This window comes from Neomonachus schauinslandi, chromosome 1 (assembly GCF_002201575.2).
Source record: "Neomonachus schauinslandi chromosome 1, ASM220157v2, whole genome shotgun sequence".
In the NCBI taxonomy this organism is placed as follows: Eukaryota; Metazoa; Chordata; class Mammalia; order Carnivora; family Phocidae; genus Neomonachus; species Neomonachus schauinslandi.
In genome coordinates, this window is record NC_058403.1 from 138,053,769 (window position 1) to 138,072,225 (window position 18,457).

The 18,457-nt window shown below is 32.4% G+C and overlaps 1 protein-coding gene across 2 annotated transcripts in view; it reads right to left on the reverse strand.

Annotated features, from left to right (window-relative positions):
• Positions 1–18,457, reverse strand: part of TOP2B (DNA topoisomerase II beta) — a 60,819-nt gene that overhangs the window by 14,381 nt on the left and 27,981 nt on the right. For both annotated transcript variants that reach the window (XM_021678922.1, XM_044920589.1), the window contains exons 9-27: positions 16,941–17,042; positions 16,717–16,854; positions 14,918–15,056; positions 14,441–14,598; positions 14,047–14,172; positions 13,040–13,150; positions 12,856–12,961; positions 11,457–11,566; positions 11,024–11,116; positions 10,818–10,932; positions 9,284–9,405; positions 8,938–9,086; positions 8,178–8,409; positions 6,313–6,447; positions 5,552–5,752; positions 4,381–4,576; positions 4,144–4,235; positions 909–1,064; positions 676–759 (exon numbers count right to left, since the gene is read on the reverse strand). In XM_021678922.1, coding sequence (XP_021534597.1) covers positions 676–759; positions 909–1,064; positions 4,144–4,235; positions 4,381–4,576; positions 5,552–5,752; positions 6,313–6,447; positions 8,178–8,409; positions 8,938–9,086; positions 9,284–9,405; positions 10,818–10,932; positions 11,024–11,116; positions 11,457–11,566; positions 12,856–12,961; positions 13,040–13,150; positions 14,047–14,172; positions 14,441–14,598; positions 14,918–15,056; positions 16,717–16,854; positions 16,941–17,042 — 2,565 coding nt within the window. The remainder of the gene's footprint in view (positions 1–675; positions 760–908; positions 1,065–4,143; positions 4,236–4,380; positions 4,577–5,551; positions 5,753–6,312; positions 6,448–8,177; positions 8,410–8,937; positions 9,087–9,283; positions 9,406–10,817; positions 10,933–11,023; positions 11,117–11,456; positions 11,567–12,855; positions 12,962–13,039; positions 13,151–14,046; positions 14,173–14,440; positions 14,599–14,917; positions 15,057–16,716; positions 16,855–16,940; positions 17,043–18,457) is intronic.

Here is an 18,457-nt window from a genome sequence, read left to right on the forward strand (position 1 = left end):
GGAATAAACCGTTCCTTTCAACTGATATAATCTAAAATAAACATTAAAAAAACACAATAATTCTAAGTCAAAAGACCTGAGTTGTAGTCCCATGTCTAACTAGCTTCTCATTTGTAAAATAAGGGGGTAGTAACTAAACGACCTATATGGTCACTTCTAACTCTAAGATCCTATGATATACTGGGCAATTTTAGAAAAAGTTTTTATTTTCTACCTTTCTCTACCTTTAAAAAAAAAACAGAATTCTACCTGGAGAAAACTAAATTATAAAAAAAAATTAAAATTTCTCTGTTATAAACCTAAAGACACTATCATTCTACTTTGTAAAAATCAAAGTACCAATATTCAATCATATATATTTTGTTCTTACCTCTTTGGGGGAAAAGAGACTGAATCAATAAGCTATTTTGAAGTCAGTTAAGAAAATTTAACTGATAGAAAGTATCAGAATTCAATTTATTCTAAATTCCCATTCCATATAACTTTTTATATTCATCTATTCTAGGTAGAAATTATTTCTTTATAACTTCATATAGCTAGAAGTTTAATCCTAACGTGGCTTATAAACACATTAACCTTTACAGAGTTAAAAGAAACTGAAATAATTAAAGAAGAATTTTCATTATTTCATAAACATTACTTTTCCAAATATTTTTTAATGTAGACTTAACCTACATCCAGTTCATCAGCAAATGCTGCTAAGTCTTCTTTCCAAAGATCTGAAGGCGATTTTCTTTTAAGATCATTGACTTCTCGCCCCTATAATAAGAAAGTAGTATAATTTAAACAATCAGTAACTCAATAATATATAAAGGGTAAATCAAAATACTTCTTTTTGGAAAAAGAAAAACAAAGAAATGGATAAGACTGAAATAGTTTCAAATTATTTAACCCACAAAAGTTCATACTTTAGCATCTCTCTGTTTAATCAGTTCTTCAACTTTTTCTTTAGTAAGAGACCACAGAGACATATTTAAAATATAATTAAAATCGGGGCCTGAAGGAGTTCCTGAATCAGAGGAACTATCATCATGCTGGTTTTGTGTTTCTTCCTCTTCTGCTGCCTGTAAAAAATAATAAACTTTATATTAAAGTCCTGTATAGTATTAAATCAATGCTGAATTTTACTGAATATTGAGCTAAAAATTCCACAAATGCTATACACTTAATACTCTAACTTAAGGGTGGATGGGGTTCTTTTAGATTATCTGCAGGATTACCTATAAAAAATGTATTTCCTATAAAAAGTTTTCTAAAAATACACAATAGTAAGTCTTCAAAAGGAACAGGTATATTCACTCCCCATTTATATAGGAATCTGATGAAAAATTAACTGCTTTGCCCAGGCACTAAGTCATGAAATGAGAAGATACCACATATCTTGAAATTAATAGAGTAGAACTAATGTTTTATCACTGCATCTTGTCAGATTTTTATACTGGTGAGTGAATGAACAATTTGAAACCCAAAATAAGTATCACTTATGGAGAATGTTTTACAGTTGTAATATAAATATGCTAAGGTACAGTCACTCATTTAGTATGATTTCTTAATAAAATTCTCTAAAGCAAGAATACTCATGTATGAAGAGAAAGCTCAATTAAGAATTTAATAGCTGGTAAGTTAGAGTAAGAATTATGAGGGGTATTCTAAAATTTTATTTATAAGGTCTTTTTTCATAGAAAAGATTGCAATAGGGGCGCCTGGGTGGCTCAGTCGTTGAGTGTCTGCCTTCGGCTCAGGTCACGATCCCAGCGTCCTAGGATCGAGCCGCCCTCCATCAGGCTCCCTGCTCTGCGGGAAGCCTGCTTCTCCCTCTCCCTCTGCCCCTGCTTGTGTTCCCTCTCTCACTGTGTTTCTCTGTCAAGTAAGTAAATAATCTTAAAAAAAAAAAAAAAGAAAAAGAAAAAGATTGCAATAAAAAAATCCTCTTTTGCTAGTATTAAATTTCAAAATCCAGTGAATTTAATAGAAGTTATTATAGGTGACATCACCTCTAAGATTTTTAAAATAACAAGAGCCATTAAATAAAACTGCATTTAAATTATTTAAGGCACTCAGATAATTAAAAATGACTGAGTTAACCATGATACTCCATGAAACAAAAAGTTCACTTTTGGCAACCAAAAAAGAAAAAAAATGTTTTCAATTTAGTTTAAAATTTTCAGTAAAATAATGTATATATACTAAGTAAAGTTTAGTGTACTTTAGAAGGGATAAAAATATAAATTGCAAAGCAACATGCTTCATTACATAAACAAAACTATGAATTCAATTAAGCAACAATAGCCAAATAAGAAATGCTGTTGCTGAGTTCATCAATGATTAATAAGTACCTAAACAAACAGTACTTACGACAAATTAATAAATTCTACCATTTTTAAAAATTCTTCATGAAATAGTGTGTTTCTTTGGAATATTTAAGTTGTTACACTACTATTAAAATATTACTAGGGTGTCATAAAATCCTGTTTAGATCCACACTTTAAAAGTCTATTTGCTCTAGGTTTTGATGACACCCAAAGTATTATTAACGAACACTCAATGAATATATGTGTACTATCATTGTTAACATGAAGATAACTAAGGATATTTTCAGAAATCAGAAAAATAAATTTTTCAAGTTCCAATGACAGAATTCTATTATGTTAAAAAAAAAAACTCTAATCTCATAATTATCTGCTTTATAATTCTCTCTTCTCCAACTCTACACAATAGGACACTCTTATAAGAGCAGCTTCTTTTGTTACCTTAACCCCCAAAGTGAACACATGGCCAAGATGCTGAGAAAATTTTGATGGTGACAATGAAATTATTGAAACCAACCACTAAGTTTTACCCATGAAATCTACTTCCACTGGAAGGGCATTCTCAAACCCTACACACCTTTACCTTTTAAAACTAAGCATTAAATTTACTAGCTTACTAGTTAATATTTTTTAAGATATAGTTTAAACCAACAATCCATAGAAAAGGGCAAGCAGTGTATAAACCATAATTTGGGATTCAAAAATGCAGTAAAATACATTGAAAGGAAAGCAAAAGTGCTTGGATCATCTTAATTTTGAATATTCCCCACCTTGTCCTACCCCATTTTCCCTAAACGATAAATAAGCCTATTATCTTAACATGTAATTGCTAAGTATATAATTTATTCTAATTTTACTCGCTCTAATATCTGGCATTATACTGACTGTTCAAAATTTTAAAAAGTTTAAATAATATAAACAAAAGCAGCATGTCAATGTAGTTGATAAAAAATATGGAAAACACTGTGGGTTGAGAATTCATAAATGTAAGGAAGTTTAAGTTATGTCCTATAATCATAACTATTTCTTAAGGATAATAACATCAGTATCATATATACATAACATTCTAGTTAAGTAAAAAATTAGTCATTTCCATAATTTTCTTCCTTTTGTACATTTGTGTTCTCAATCACAATGTTGTATTGCCTTAAGTTTTTCTTTTAATTATACACAACAGCAAGAAACTAATTCTTGAGAAGAATCTCAAAGTTTCAATATTCCATTCACTGAATACTAGATATCTGAAATGGATAATTTAATAAAACATCAGACTTTTAATCTGAAGTTCCAGGGTTTAAATCTCTAGTCTAATATCTAAGCACAGGGCAGAGCACATACTTGGGTGCTCGATAAACACTGTAATATTGAACATTTTGTCTTTAGTCTTCCCAGCATAAACCGAAACCAGACCAAGTGAATGGTGACTGGATACCATACTCTGACCATAGTCAGACCAGTGTGAAATGATTTATGTGCTACCAGTGTAGTTCCCAGATAGTACACATGCACCTCACAAAAGCCACCACCACAAACAACTAACACCCTTTAATGGCAGGCTCAGAAAAAAGGCCAAGGAGACTGAGCTACCTTCTCACACCTGGAGTCATTTCTCCAGGCCCTGGTTGAGTCACACTGGCAAAGTGCTTTGTGGTGGGTGTGCACTGCAAATTCCTGTACTGTATCTGTTCTGTGGATAAACAGAAGACTTCAGTCTCCAAACAGACAACTCGGCACCTTTATAGCAGTACTGAATTTAAAATTTAGGGATTGGGTTTTTTGTTTTGGAATTTGCTTTTAAAAGCTTCTCTGAATGTCTTGTTCTGCAAATGATTACCTTTTCTTGTGCTTCTTTCCAGGCTTTCACTGGGTCAGATTCATAACCTCTCTGGACTAACATTTGAATCAAATCTTTCTTTGACCTATTCTCTATGTGAGGGAAAAATAAAGTTAGGATCAAGAAAAGAGATTCAATTTGTATTTGTTTATATTCTACTGATAAAAATGTCTTCTATTAATAAAGATTTTTTTTCCATTTTAACTAATGTTTAAATTTTTAAAGATTGCATCTTACCTATAGTAATTTTTCCTTGTATCTTCTCTAAAATGAAACGGGCTTGATTGTTAAGCTTTGTAGACTCTGCTCCCAACATTCCTACAAGCCACTCCTTACGTAAACCATAATAACTTAATCGTAAATCAAAGAATTCTTTCAAAATGTCTTGCACGGTTTCATACTTCTTGAGACATCCCATATGATCAAAGAGTACCTAAGAAAAACACAGTTTTTGAAGATGACATAAATCTGTATTGGTATTTTTAACTTGTGTGACATCTACAGTACTTAAAATAACTATAACACACTTAAATGAACATACACCACCCCTAAAAGCTGTTAAACAGAACCAAAACTATTAAGTACATTTCGGTAAATATTCTTTTCAAGAAACTGATAAATTCTCAAAACTATGAAAATATTTAAAATAATTTTGAAAATAAAAATAGATCCTTTAAAAAAAGGTTCTAATTCAAAATGGCTATAAAACCATCTAAGAAATTTTTTTCAAACTAAAAGCATTCTATCTCTAAGTTTACAAATGTTAAATTTAAAGTTCTCTCTCCCCCATATACTCAATAGATGTGTATTTGTCTCTTTTTGTTTGTTTATAATTATGCTATAATTCATTCAAACTTTCTCAATTTGGAGGAAAATTTTTACTTCTTCTCTATCCTTTTTCTCCTTTTTTCTGTCTGTCTTAGCAGATCATGGCAGTTTGTCTCAGCCACTGTGCTACTGGATTTTTTCTTTATGTCTAAAAGCTAATTTGGAATGGAATGAGGGTAATCATACATGTTCACTTTCTACCTTTCTCTCCAATTATATACAAACACATATATACAAGTTTAATAAAGCAGATTAGAAATATGGGGAGATGAGTACTCCACAATTAAAATGCTAATAGAGACAGGCATAAGGAACATGAAAATCCTGCACCAATCACTCCCATAACTTTTGGTCAGGGTGTGTATATCCCATGTGCTCAAGCCCAGATGCACCAATGCAGAGTTGGGATTAAGAGTAGTGGATAATAATCTAAAGGAATGCACCTTTAGATTCTTGATCAAATATACAGGGGGAAAAACATTCAGACTTACTACAGCCACAACCATCATGAAACCAATTATAAAAATTCTACTTATGGCATGGAAGAAACATTAAATTAATAGTAAATCTAGTCAATTACCATGGAATTACACGTAAGAGTAGTTTGAAGTTTAAAAACTTTGTGCAATCCAGCAGCTTCTGCTTGTGCTAGCTTCTCTTCAGTCATTTTCACCACAAATTTCACAGTTGTATCAGTATGATATTCTTTATAATCAGAAATTAATGCCGGTGTTTTATCTGTTCCATTTAACATAGGTTCTAAAACCTGTTCTTTGTATACCTATAAAAGATTTTTTAAAAAGTAATTCTTTTCCTGACACACACTCACGTTCTCATACTACAAATCATGCAATTTTTTAAATATTCCCTACTCTGGTGGGGAAAAAAAGAAAAACCTCCCTCTCTATCATCTGCCCAGTCTGTACAGAGGACAATATACGGGGGTCTCAATGGTGAAAGAAGATATACAACGTAACGGTTCTGATTTGCTCACACACCAAAGGGCAAGGAAAAGGCTAAGTATGAAGAGGATGACATTAACTACATCTGACAAGAGATGACATGCATACTTTTAGATCTGTAACAGCTGATACTGACATGAATTTGTTAACCATATTTATAAGGGTTCCAAGCCAGCTTAAGTCATTCTACATGTAGAGAAATTAAACTTTTAAATTACTATTTGAATACTCAAAGCACAAATTCAACTGGATGGGTCAAAAATGTATATAGGAATTTTTAAACACGATACAGACTTAGGACAAAGAACAATGGAATCATATTCTTACCAGAAAGCATTCCACTGCCCTCCCGACAGGCAGCGAAAATACTTCTACTAACCTGTGTCCAAGTTCTAACTGGAAGCTCTGTAATCTCTACTGTGTTTCTATCCACCACAAATATTTCACCACTGACTGCATACTGGTTTTGACCAAGCTCTTGGATGGTTCCTTTAAAGTTTTTGTAATTTGGAAGCTGCAGAAAAAAATAAAAATAACTTAAGGCCCTGACTTCTCTCCTAACCGCCAGTACAATATTTGAATGCCCCTTAGTCTGTGGTCTACTGCTACTAACAGATTAACATGAATGAAACTAAATTCCTCATCCTTAATAGTCTGTCTCCAAATAATCACTCAACCTTGAATTCATAGCTTCTGTTAATATAATCTCAGCATCTCGCAATCTCAAAACCTTAGCTTTAGGCGCCCGGGTGGCTCAGTCTAAGTGTCTGCCTTTGGCTCAGGTCATGATCTCAGAGTCCTGGGATACCACCCTGCCTTGGACTCCCTGCTCAGTGGGGAGTCTGCTTCTCCTTCTCCTTCTGCTCCGCCCCCCTGCTCTTGCACTCTGTCTCAAATAAATAATCTGTAAAAACAAAAACCCTTAGCTTCATCTTTCCTAGTCTTAGAATATTTTTTTCAGCCTATTGCCTCTATACCTCCTTCTCCCCTAGACTAATAATCCTTTAAAAATCAAACTCCTTGGATGTTATATTGAAAGTCTTCCACAGTCTGGACCCATTCTAACTTTCTAACTTTTCTCCAATGATTTGCCTTCCATACCCTGAATATTTTGAATATTCTTACCTATATATGTATATGTATCTATATACACATATATGTATCTACCCGTATATATACTGAGCACATGAAAACATGTATTGACCAGATTGTCTTAATATTCTAAAATACATCTGAAAGGATTAAAACACTATAATCATAAAGCATTTTATGCTTCTATTAGAAATATCTTAAGTACTTTAAAGTATTTAAGGAGAAAAACAGATTTTAAATCATACTAGTAATGTTTTATTTTAAAATACAAGAATGAGGGTGCCTGGGTGGCTCAGTCGTTAAGCGTCTGCCTTCGGCTCAGGTCATGATCCCTGGGTCCCGGGATCGAGTCCCATATCGGGCTCCCTGCTCGGCGGGAGGCCTGCTTCTCCCTCACCCACTCTCCCAGCTTGTGTTCCCTCTCTCGCTATCTCTCTCTGTCAAATAAATAAAATCTTTAAAAAAAATAAAAAATAAAATACAAGAATGAAATAAAACTTGGGAGAGAAATACATAAAACCATGAAGTGTGTTTCTATATGCTGGTTTTATCAAGTTTTTTCCCTCTTTGCTTACATTTTCTACAATAAGCACTACCATTTTTGTAATACAAATACATTTTAAGTGTATCATGATAAAGGGAAATTTCCAGATGATTTTAAATCACATAGAAAAGGGGAGGACACTTTTTTGAGAAGTTTTTCTTGGAGGTAGTCTGGGGCAAAAACAAGCACAGTGGATGATGATATAAGGGCAAAAAAAAAAAATATGGGGATACATTAAAATATATACAATTGTTTTTAAGATTCCTTACAACTCCAATATGACTTAGTTTGAGAACAAAAAGTTGCATATAATTTTTTCATAAAAACATTATTCTCTATGTAATTCAGATATTTGAAAACCTGAAATATGAAGTATTTTTAATTTTCAAAAAAGTTTTTCCCCATAATCCTTATCTCCAGGCTGTTCCCAAAGCTTGTATCTTTTACTATAAGCACATATTAAGTTACATACTACTAAGGTCTTTATTGTCCACATATGTTCCAAAATGCAAATGCTTCCATTACTTTTCTAAAATGACTGGACTTTGTAGTTAGTACATTATCATTTGTTAAATAAACAATATAAGCAGTAAGTTCTAAATAATTACCATAGGATGAGGATCCAAGCCATCTAGCATTCGTCTGACATTGTTCACAATTTCCCTAGCATCATAGTTGGGTAGTTTACAAGCCCATCCAGTACCAATGCCCTCAGCACCATTTATTAAAACCATGGGAATTATAGGAATATACCACTCAGGCTCAACGCGTTGATTATCATCATAAAGGAATTTGAGCAGGTTGTCATCCACAGCAGGAAAAAGCAGTCTTGATAAAGAGCTAATGAAAGGGAAAAAATATGGAAAAATGTCCAGTTTTAGGAAATTAAACTTTATAAAGACTTTACATTTCAAAAATTAAGAAAAATGCTTTCTAAAATTTTGATTACATGTACTTAAATACAACTTACCTAAACTTACTACCAAATACATTTCTCTCAGGCAGAAAGCCAGAATAAAATAGCCCTATTTTACTTACGTGCTTACTTACTAGTCCACCTAATTTCTTAGTATTGATAAATCATGTTTTATGGATTTCTCTTACTCTGACTAAACCCCCAAGCCCTTCTTCAGCCTAAAAAGTAGTTGGATCAGAAAAAATCCTTACATTAATTAGGACATGTTTCACCAATAAGTCACAAACACTGAGATCAACAAACTTCATTCTATTTGCAATCAAGTAATTTGGAGCATTCACGCTCAACAGAGTACCCAATCATCTCTCCATACTTACAATTCTATTAAACATTTAGTTAGTTCCAATATACTTCAAGTAGAACTTTATATCACTGTATCAGCAAACTGTTACCTTAACATTGTGAAAATATAACGAGGGCTTGCAGCATCTTTGCCACCATGAAGCCGAGTTCCAAACTGACCAATAGGCTGAAGCAAGTTAATGTTGTTGCTTCCCACAAAGTTCTGAGCCAAATTCACAATAGTCATCATCAATGCTTGCTACAGCATAGAAACAGAATATAATATTAATATTCTAAATTTTCTATACATATTCCCTAATTTTTATTAAAATCCAAATTCTTGATTCTCTTACATTTCCAAAGAACTTATAAAAGAAAAAATACTTTATTATGCTTAATTATCATTCTTCATGCCCGTAAATATAGTTTTCAATTGATTGCAATCTTAATGCTTACTTCTCCATGATGATAAGCAGACATCTCAGCAACAGATCCAGCCAACTGGGCAACTTTTACTTCACGTTTATCATTCCTCTTGAAACAGGTAAATAAAACTTTTCGTTGTCCTGGTTTAAAACCTATTTTTAAAAAGAACAACCCTCTTTTAAAAATATTACTCCAGATATAGTTGCAATGTTTCTTTTAATGACAACAGTGTTCTATATATTCAGGAGAAAAAAGCAAAGATATAGTTTGCTTTTGAAAAATAACTAAAATTGTTACTTGAGATTCTATAACACAGTAAGTACATAGTAACATGTTTTTATACCATCTCAGTCTATTCCAAAAGTGAGGTGCCAGGTAAAAGACCACCCCTTCTGGTCTTAAAGAACTGCTCAATGGCACCAAATCCCTTTCACAGAAGTTGCCGAGTTGTAGAACATTCATACACCCAAAATGTCAGTTGTAACTAAAGTAGCAGCAAACCATCAATAAGCCTAAAAAGTATATTACTAGAGTATCCCAAATCAGAAAACCCTTATAAAGAAGAGATGTGTTGTGGCAGTTAAGAATGCAGGCTTTAGAATCTCACTGATCTGGATACTCTTCTCAACTTGGCCATTTACCATTTGACTTTTTGCAAATTACTAAACCAATACTCTCAGCATCCTCATCAGTGTAATAGAAATAATTACCTTCCTAACAGGGTGATCATAAGGATTACATGAGATAATGCAAGCAAAGCATTCTGCTTCCTTATCATTCTTCTTGCTCTAGGCCAATGAGCACAGTAATAAACTTTTCAGTATATGCTAGCTATCATCATCATCGTGGGCTCAGAACATGGTAGAAACAAGATGACAAAATATGGCCACTTTCCTTGAGAATTTTATAATCTAATTGAGGAGGCAAAATTGACACAAGTAAAATAAGAGGCACACAATATTGGAATAGAAGTTTAGGCATCTGAAACCAATTTAGACTGCAATTGTTAGAGAAGACTTCACAGAAGGGATGTAACTTAAAGCTGAATTAGATGGATGGGTAGAACCATCTGCTATTAGCTGAAAACCCAAGCAACACAAAGATCAACTTGCTAAAAGTTATAAAACGAAAATTAAATATTTCCAGATAGAAGAAAAAAAACTGCTCTAACTACCAGGTACCAGTTTCCAAATTTTTTTTTGGCAAGTTCGATAAGTTAGGTTTTGGGTACTAAGGTATAAAGGTGTTTTTTAAAATTTAGTCTTGGATAACTATTTTAGAATCTATAAAAATCCCATTTTATATTTTATTTTAAAAAGTCTGCAATCAACCTGGGGCAAACCTTTAAAAACTGGCTTTAAGGTTAATTTTCCTGAAAAGCTTAAAAAGCGTTTAAGAGATTCAAATTAAGGAATATGAAAGATTTCAGTCCTACCAAAAGATCTCAAAAACAAATTCAGAATTTTAAATTTTATTATAAGAATAGCTTATAGTACATGAAATTAAAATATACTCAATAACTACATACAAAAGTGAGAAAGATTTTAAAACAAAAGCTACTTACCATCAACAAGAGATGGTATAGATCTTTCATTGTCTGAGTTTGAGAAGAGAATCAATTCCTTGTTGATGAAATCATTGTAAGTCAAATGCTTTGTTGCTGTACCATACAAAAATTGCTAGGAGAAAAGTTATATAGCAACACTGTCATTATTTCTGCATGAATTTTAGTCTCTTTCATCCCCCAGACCACCACTCTTTATGACTAACCTCTGGTAAGCCATGTAACCTACGCTGTCTCCGGTCTTCCATAAAATTGGTTAACCATTCTTTTCTGTCATCAATCTTCTTTTTACTGAATGCCTGAAAGATTCCAGGTAACAATTCCACACATTAAAAATTAAATGACTTTCATTATACAAATAAAATTTATAAAGGCAAATAACTAATTATTAATTTCTCAGAAATTGAGTTTTTTTTCCAATAGGCTTTTGTCAAAAATATACTTGAACAGAAGTCTTTCAATTAAAGAACTTTGAAAGCAGAGCATCTGTGTGTGAGACTGGGGTGAAGAAACACTAAGATTAACTAGTTTGGACATTAGAGTTCAAAAGAGACTTACAGAAAACCAAGACTGGGAAGAAAGGTATGGCAGGAAGGGGGATGGATATCACGAAAAAATTTTTTTAATTAACTTGATTACCAAGGTAATGGCAGCATCGTCTTCAGGACCAGCATATCTAAACAAGATGCGGTGCCTTTCCATATCAGCAAAATATTCCTTTGCTTCTTTAGCTGTGCTGGTACCCAGCCCTGCACAATTTAAAAAATAAAATTGAAAAAAATCCAGACAGAGAACGACAAATACTACATGAGCTCACTTACATGTAGAATCTAAAATTTCGAACTCATAAAAAGAGTAAAATGGTAGTTGCCGGGGACTGGGGAGAGGGGGAAATGGGGAAATGTCAATCAAAGAGTACAAACTTTCAGTTACAAGGTGAATAAGTTCTGGGGATTTAATGTATAGCATGGTGCCTACAGTTAATAATACTATGTTGTATACTTGAAAATTGCTGAGAAATCTTAAATGTTCCTTCCATACACACAAAAAATTATGTGAGGTGATGGATATGTTAATTAACTTGGTTGTGGTAATCAGTTTACAACATATGCATATATCAAAACATCATGTTGTATACTTTAGATATGTATAATTTTATTTGTCAATTCTTCTTCAAAAAAGCTGAAAAAATTTCCAAGAATTATGAACATTAATGGCTGTTTAAAACCATTAAAAGCTGACAGATCAAGCTGGCAACACCTGTACCAATGGATCAATTTTAATAGACAAAAACCAGACATTACATGCCTCCTGATGTAAATATACAATACCACTTGTTAAATGTTTTTGCAACATAAATCTAATCCAAGTCTTATCAAGCCTCCAATTTAACTACCAGTTAACAGAAAGTAAGAGGCAGAGGAACATACTATATACTTAATGAAATTACAGGGATAATCAGCAAAATCCAGAATGTGTTAAATTATACAGGACAAACAATCCAACTTTTTGAACAAATAAATTACAAGGAAAAAAATATGAAAAGAGAAACAATATATTAAGATTTAATAGATTTATCAAACCAAATGCAATGTGTGGACCCTGACTGGATCCGGACTCAAAACAAAACAAAACAAACATTTTTATTATAATCAGAAGAATTTTAACAATGACTATTTAAGGTTATTAAAGAAAGATATGATAAATTATGAACATTCTTTAAACATTCTTTTAGAGATACATACTAATATATTATGGAAATAATATAAAATCTAGAAGTTATTTCAAACTAATGCGCAGGAGATGAGAAGAGTTTTGATAAACAGGATTGGCAGTGAAATGGTGATTATTTGAGTGCATGGGAAGCCCATCATACCACTCTCTCTACTTCTATAAAATTTTCCATAAATTCTTTAAAAATCAACCATAGCTACTTTTTGTAGTCTAAAACAAACTTTCCAAATATTTTATAATGATCTCAAAAATAAATTTATGTCAGTGGTAACTTCACAAAATTTAAGTATTTTAAAATACAAACCTTTGTAGTATTTTATTTTCCAGGCTTTCTGGTTTTCTATATGTTTTTTCCACTCATCAAATTCAGGAATACTATAGAAGGAAAGTTCCTGCTTATTTTTGCTAGCCTTAAATTAATAAAAAAAAAATTAGTTTTCTGCTATTCTTTAAGCAACAGTATAAAAATATATTAATGTAAATAGTACCTTCACAATAGGAGTAATGAACTCTTCAAGAAAGCCATGCTTCAAAAGTGATGGCCAATTGTGATGGATGAAATTAATAAGCAGGCCTTTAATGTGAGAACCATCTTGATCCTAAATAAATGTTAGTAAAGAGTGCTATAATAATTTTATGAAACATAATTATTTATATAACCAAATTTTAAAATGTATGAATGTAGCACAGGCAAAATTCCAAATTTTGGAACTGCACTTTAAAAACCAATAAAGATTATCCTTTAGATGTACACAGTAAAGAATTTTTTCTTAAAATTCAAATAATGAATATAGCTAGTGATAGTCTAAATCTTCCTATCATTGTATGTTTTATATAGATTTCACTAAGAGAATGATTTAAGGATGAAAATACATAAAACATGGTTATAATGCCACTTCACTGAACAAGGGAAGGAGTAATCCATGGAGTACAGGTGTGAAGTCTTATCTTGATATAAAAACTGCTAAATTTCTGCTTAAAACTACATAGCAGCTTTTTCAGTGGAAGATTTTCTATACAAATGCTTTTAATTAGAGTACATGAGACATGCAGTTGGCTGCATATGAAATTCTTCCATTTTGGTTTTCCAGTTCTTTCCTAATTACTGCCATTTTACTATTCAAGTCCTAGTTTTTGCACATCTCAAATTATGCCATCATATACAAATATTATCCATAATCCTATTGATTAATCTTTGTTGCTTAAAAATTTCATCATTCCCTTTCGACTTATAGGTAGGCTTCAACCCCACAATACTACCATGCGTTCTACTCTTCTCATATTTATTGCATTTAAAAACATTTTTAAAATAACCAAAAAGACGGCTGCATAAAATGTGCCTCACACAAACCATGCCATTGAATGTTTTCTTCTCCTCACTTTGATGTACAATCATTTTGCCTTTTACTTTCTTGGAGAAAGTCTCATGAAACAAATATCAAAAGGGCACTCTGAAAAAGATAAGTTTTAAATATGTGGCAACCTTTAAACCAACCTGATCAGTCATAATCATAATCTTCCCATAGCGTAAAGTTTTCAGAGATTCTGCATCATCATAACTTTTCTTGTACTGTAGACCAACTATTTTGATAATATTGTTTATTTCTGCATTTTCCATGATCTGTGCAAAAAGAAAAATAATTCAAAGTATGTTAAAAGTGTTGCGGGGTGCCTGGCTGGCTCAGTCGGTAGAGTATGCGACTGTTGATCTCAGGGTTGTAAATTCAAGCCCAGCACTGGGTGTAGAAAGTACTTAAAAATAAAAAAAAAAAAATTTTTTTAAGTGTTGAAATATATAAAAAGTGAGTCAGAATTTACTTTTAAAAACTGAGCAATTTAAATAAAGTATTAAAATGTCATATATATGTGGAGATATGAGAGAAAGATACCTGTTTATGAGAAGCTTCCCGTACGTTAAGAATTTTTCCCCTAAGTGGAAAGACTCCATATCTGTCTCGCCCAATCACACCTAATCCAGACACAGCCAACGATTTGGCAGAGTCTCCCTCTGTTAATATCAGTGTACACTCCAGGGAATGTTTGCCACCTGAGAGATATTAAAAATGACATATACTCCAAATTCCTCAATTTTACCAATGAGAAAAATGAAGCCAGAAAAATTAATAATCACAATGACAGTAAAAGGTTGTTAACAGAAACATTATGCTCAGCATACTTTAAATGTTAAGTATATTTTACTGAATTCCTATCCCCCGAAAATTGGTAATATGTAGTGCATGTGTAATTTTAATGAAGTAAAATTATACTCTGCACATAAAATTGTATAGTCTGGAAAATGAATATTTTCTATAACCATACAAATAAACACTTAAAATCTTGAAAAAAAAAAAAAATCTGAATCTTACCAGCATCATTAGCATCATCCAGTTTGGGAATACCTTTGATTTTACTATACTTTACTGATGAACACTTCTTGTTCAGCTGAGTCTGGGCTTTAAATTTCACCCAATTCAGAATACTTTCTACAATGCCACAGTTAGAAGCCTAAAAATCAAAGAATAATGATATACAAACAAGCCAGAAGTTCACGCACTTAGCTAAAATTAATGTAATACTTGGAATCTGTGCAGTTATATGGTGAAACACTAACGGTGATGATAATGATACATGCTAGTAAATTTTACTCTAACTACAGTAAAGCTAACTCAGGCAGCTATACACAATAACCTATTGTACAGAAATACAAACAGATTTGAATAAAGGGCAACTTACCAAAATATGAAAAGAACTATTATAATAAACCCCATGAAAAATATACATAGCTTTTGTTGCAAGTTAATTTTGTTAAAATTAACATGGTAAAAGCTGATCCACCCATGAATTTACTAGCTGGGAAATTCTAGACACTGACATTTCTTATATTCCTCAAAAACACAAATCTTGAATTTGCTACGACAAAAACTATTAATATATAGGAAACATTAGGATAATCAAGAACTTATGAATCATCCTTATTCTTTAAAAAGTTTGGTAATGAGAATTTCAACATTATATATTGTGTGTCACCATGCAGTGAGTCAATGTGTGACGAGATGTTAACCCAAAAAGAAGAGTGAAGAATCTCCAAGTTGGAGCTATTTATTTTTCATTATCCTGGGTAGTTTGATTTTAGGTGTAAGAAATAGTTTTCCGCAATGTGAGATATAAAAAGAGGTGGACTATGTTGCCAAATCTAAACTTAATCCACTCAAAATGAAAAAGTATAAAATCTAAAATCACTTCATCATGAATGCTATGAGGGCAGAAATTTGCAAAAGCATTAATGTAGGGTCATTTGTATTCAGAATTAATGATTAGATGCAAAAGTACTATTTCTATAGGCTTTAAGCTGGGAACCTAAAAAACAACTTTTGTTTGTGAGGGCATACCTTTGAATTTACAATACCAGAATATGATAAGTAAGTTATTTCTATGGCAATTACAAAACACTCCTCCACCAAACTATAAACTTCCAAAGAGGGGCTGTGATTTATTCATCTTTACATTCACAGTGCAAATATATTTAAAGGCACTTTACATATGTTTATTTAATATAGGTTTACTGATGGTACTGCTGAACAAGGGAAGTGAAGTAAATCTTGCTTATATACAACAGATTTTGAGAAATTATTAATAACTGCAAGGCTCAGTTATAAACCTAAGATTATTTATTTGTACTCTCACCTGATTAAAACAGTCCAAATACATGCAAAGTAAAATGAAATTTTAAAATATGTAGAATATGATAAATTTTATATTATGCATAGATTATCAAAATTTCAAAAAAAAAAAACTATACAAAGGTAAAAACCAGTAGATGAAGTTGCAAGGAGTAGAAAAGATGAAATCAGGAGTCCTATAAGGACCTGTACATTTGTTAGAGGAAAATCTAGCTGTATAATGGCCAATAAAAAGCTAAAAACACAATCAGTTACATGAATCCCTACTTTCTTGGCAAAACAATCCATTGTTTTACAAAACAAAGTCTATCCTTAGTGGTTTTCAGAATTAATTAAAATAAATCAACTAATTATTAATTTACAGTATATGTGCCTATGCTCACAGTTAATATGAGAAACTAATCACAAAGAGAATAAATAAGTCAAGAAAACTACTTAATCAACTCTCAATAAAAGCACTGAGAAATAATAAAAATTTTACTCACTGCTTTAAAAAATTTTTCTGACAGTTGGCATTTGGACCCAAAACTTTTGGGTTGCAGAGTCATGTTTTCCTTAGTCTGAGAATCAAAAGTTGGATTTTCAATAAGGCAATTAATAAAAACCCATATATGGTTTTTTACCTGTTGAAAACATACCCAAAAAAAAAAGTCAACATCAGAACTTATATCATTTAATAATTCAACAGAATATATAAAGCACCACTTACTTGAAATGGTTTTACTGATACACCAGCTTTGTTCTTTTTCTTAACTACTTCAATCAGCTTACCAACAACTTGATCTACTACATAATCCACATGACGTCCACCCTAAACAGGAACAAAAAATAGAATATAAGATTTTCTATAGCTAGGGTAGCAAAATACTTATTTTTTTTCTTGAATGAGCATTTAATCTTCACAACTTTGTGGAGTCAATATTATTAACCCAATTATGCAGAGGCATAATATGAATCTCAGAATTGCAGAGTTGGTTTTTAAAAAATAAGGTCTTGAGGCGCCTGGGTGGCTCAGTCATTAAGCATCTGTCTTTGGCTCAGGTCATGACCCCAGGGTCCTGGGATCGAGCCCGGCATCAGGCTCCCTGCTCGGCGGGAAGCCTGCTTCTCCCTCTCCCACTCCCCCTGCTTGTGTTCCCTCTCTCGCTGTGCCTCTCTCTGACAAATAAACTTTAAAAATCTTTAAAAAAAAAATAAAAATAATTTTAGAAACTAAAAATAAGGTCTTTTTGGCTCTAGGTCCAATTAGCCAACCATATAGAACCATACACAAAGTAAAAACAATCAAATAAAGAAACATGGAAATGAGAACGAATACTAGCAGACACAAGACTCAAACTTAGGAAATGTGGCAGCCATTGCCAGTTGGCCATCCAATGTCCATTCCCCCCTTTATTAAAAAACCTAAATTTGTTTTTACTTGGCAACATGCCCAGTTGGGTTAAAATATTAACCAATCTAGACTCCCTTGCAGTAGAGGTAGCCACTTGACTCAGTTCTAGCCAGAAACGTTAGTGAGCTACACTAGATGGGATTTCCAGGAAAACTACTGTATTCCTGATAAAAAGGGAGTGATTTAGTTGGTATATACATCTGCCCAGCCCCTTTCTCTCTCCCTAGAACTTGGAATTGAGGCATAGAGAAGAGAGCAGGTATCTTAAAGGCATGAGAATGAAAGCCACATGCTAAGGATGGCAGAAAAGAAAGTGAGGAAGAGCCTGGTCCCTGATGATGTAGAGTCACAGTACCAAACTAAGACTGCCTTCTCCCAGTCCCCAGTTATAATATAGAAGAAAAAATAAAACCTTTACATCTTTATGCCATTGTACATTAGGTTTCTATTACATATTACAAAATGCAATCATAACTGATGCAAAACTTGTTGACTTGAGAAAGTGATGCTAGATCATAAAAAACACTGAGTATTAAAAAAATAAGTTAAAACTTGAAGAGTGACAAATTATCAAATCCCTGCTTTAGATTATTCTAGAATACATGCTTGTATTGCCTAAGACTTTATTATGATCAATGGACAAATGCTTTTAGATGAGAAAAATTTCACTTACTTTTGAAATCCAAAAGCCTACAGAAGAGTGTTCAAACTCCTTTGAATGGCATATAACACATTCCACCATCTGACCCCAAAACAGACTCCTCTCCTATTATTCCTTCTTTTATACTCTAAACTCAGAACAGACTAAGGAATGTGTTAACATTCTAAATTCA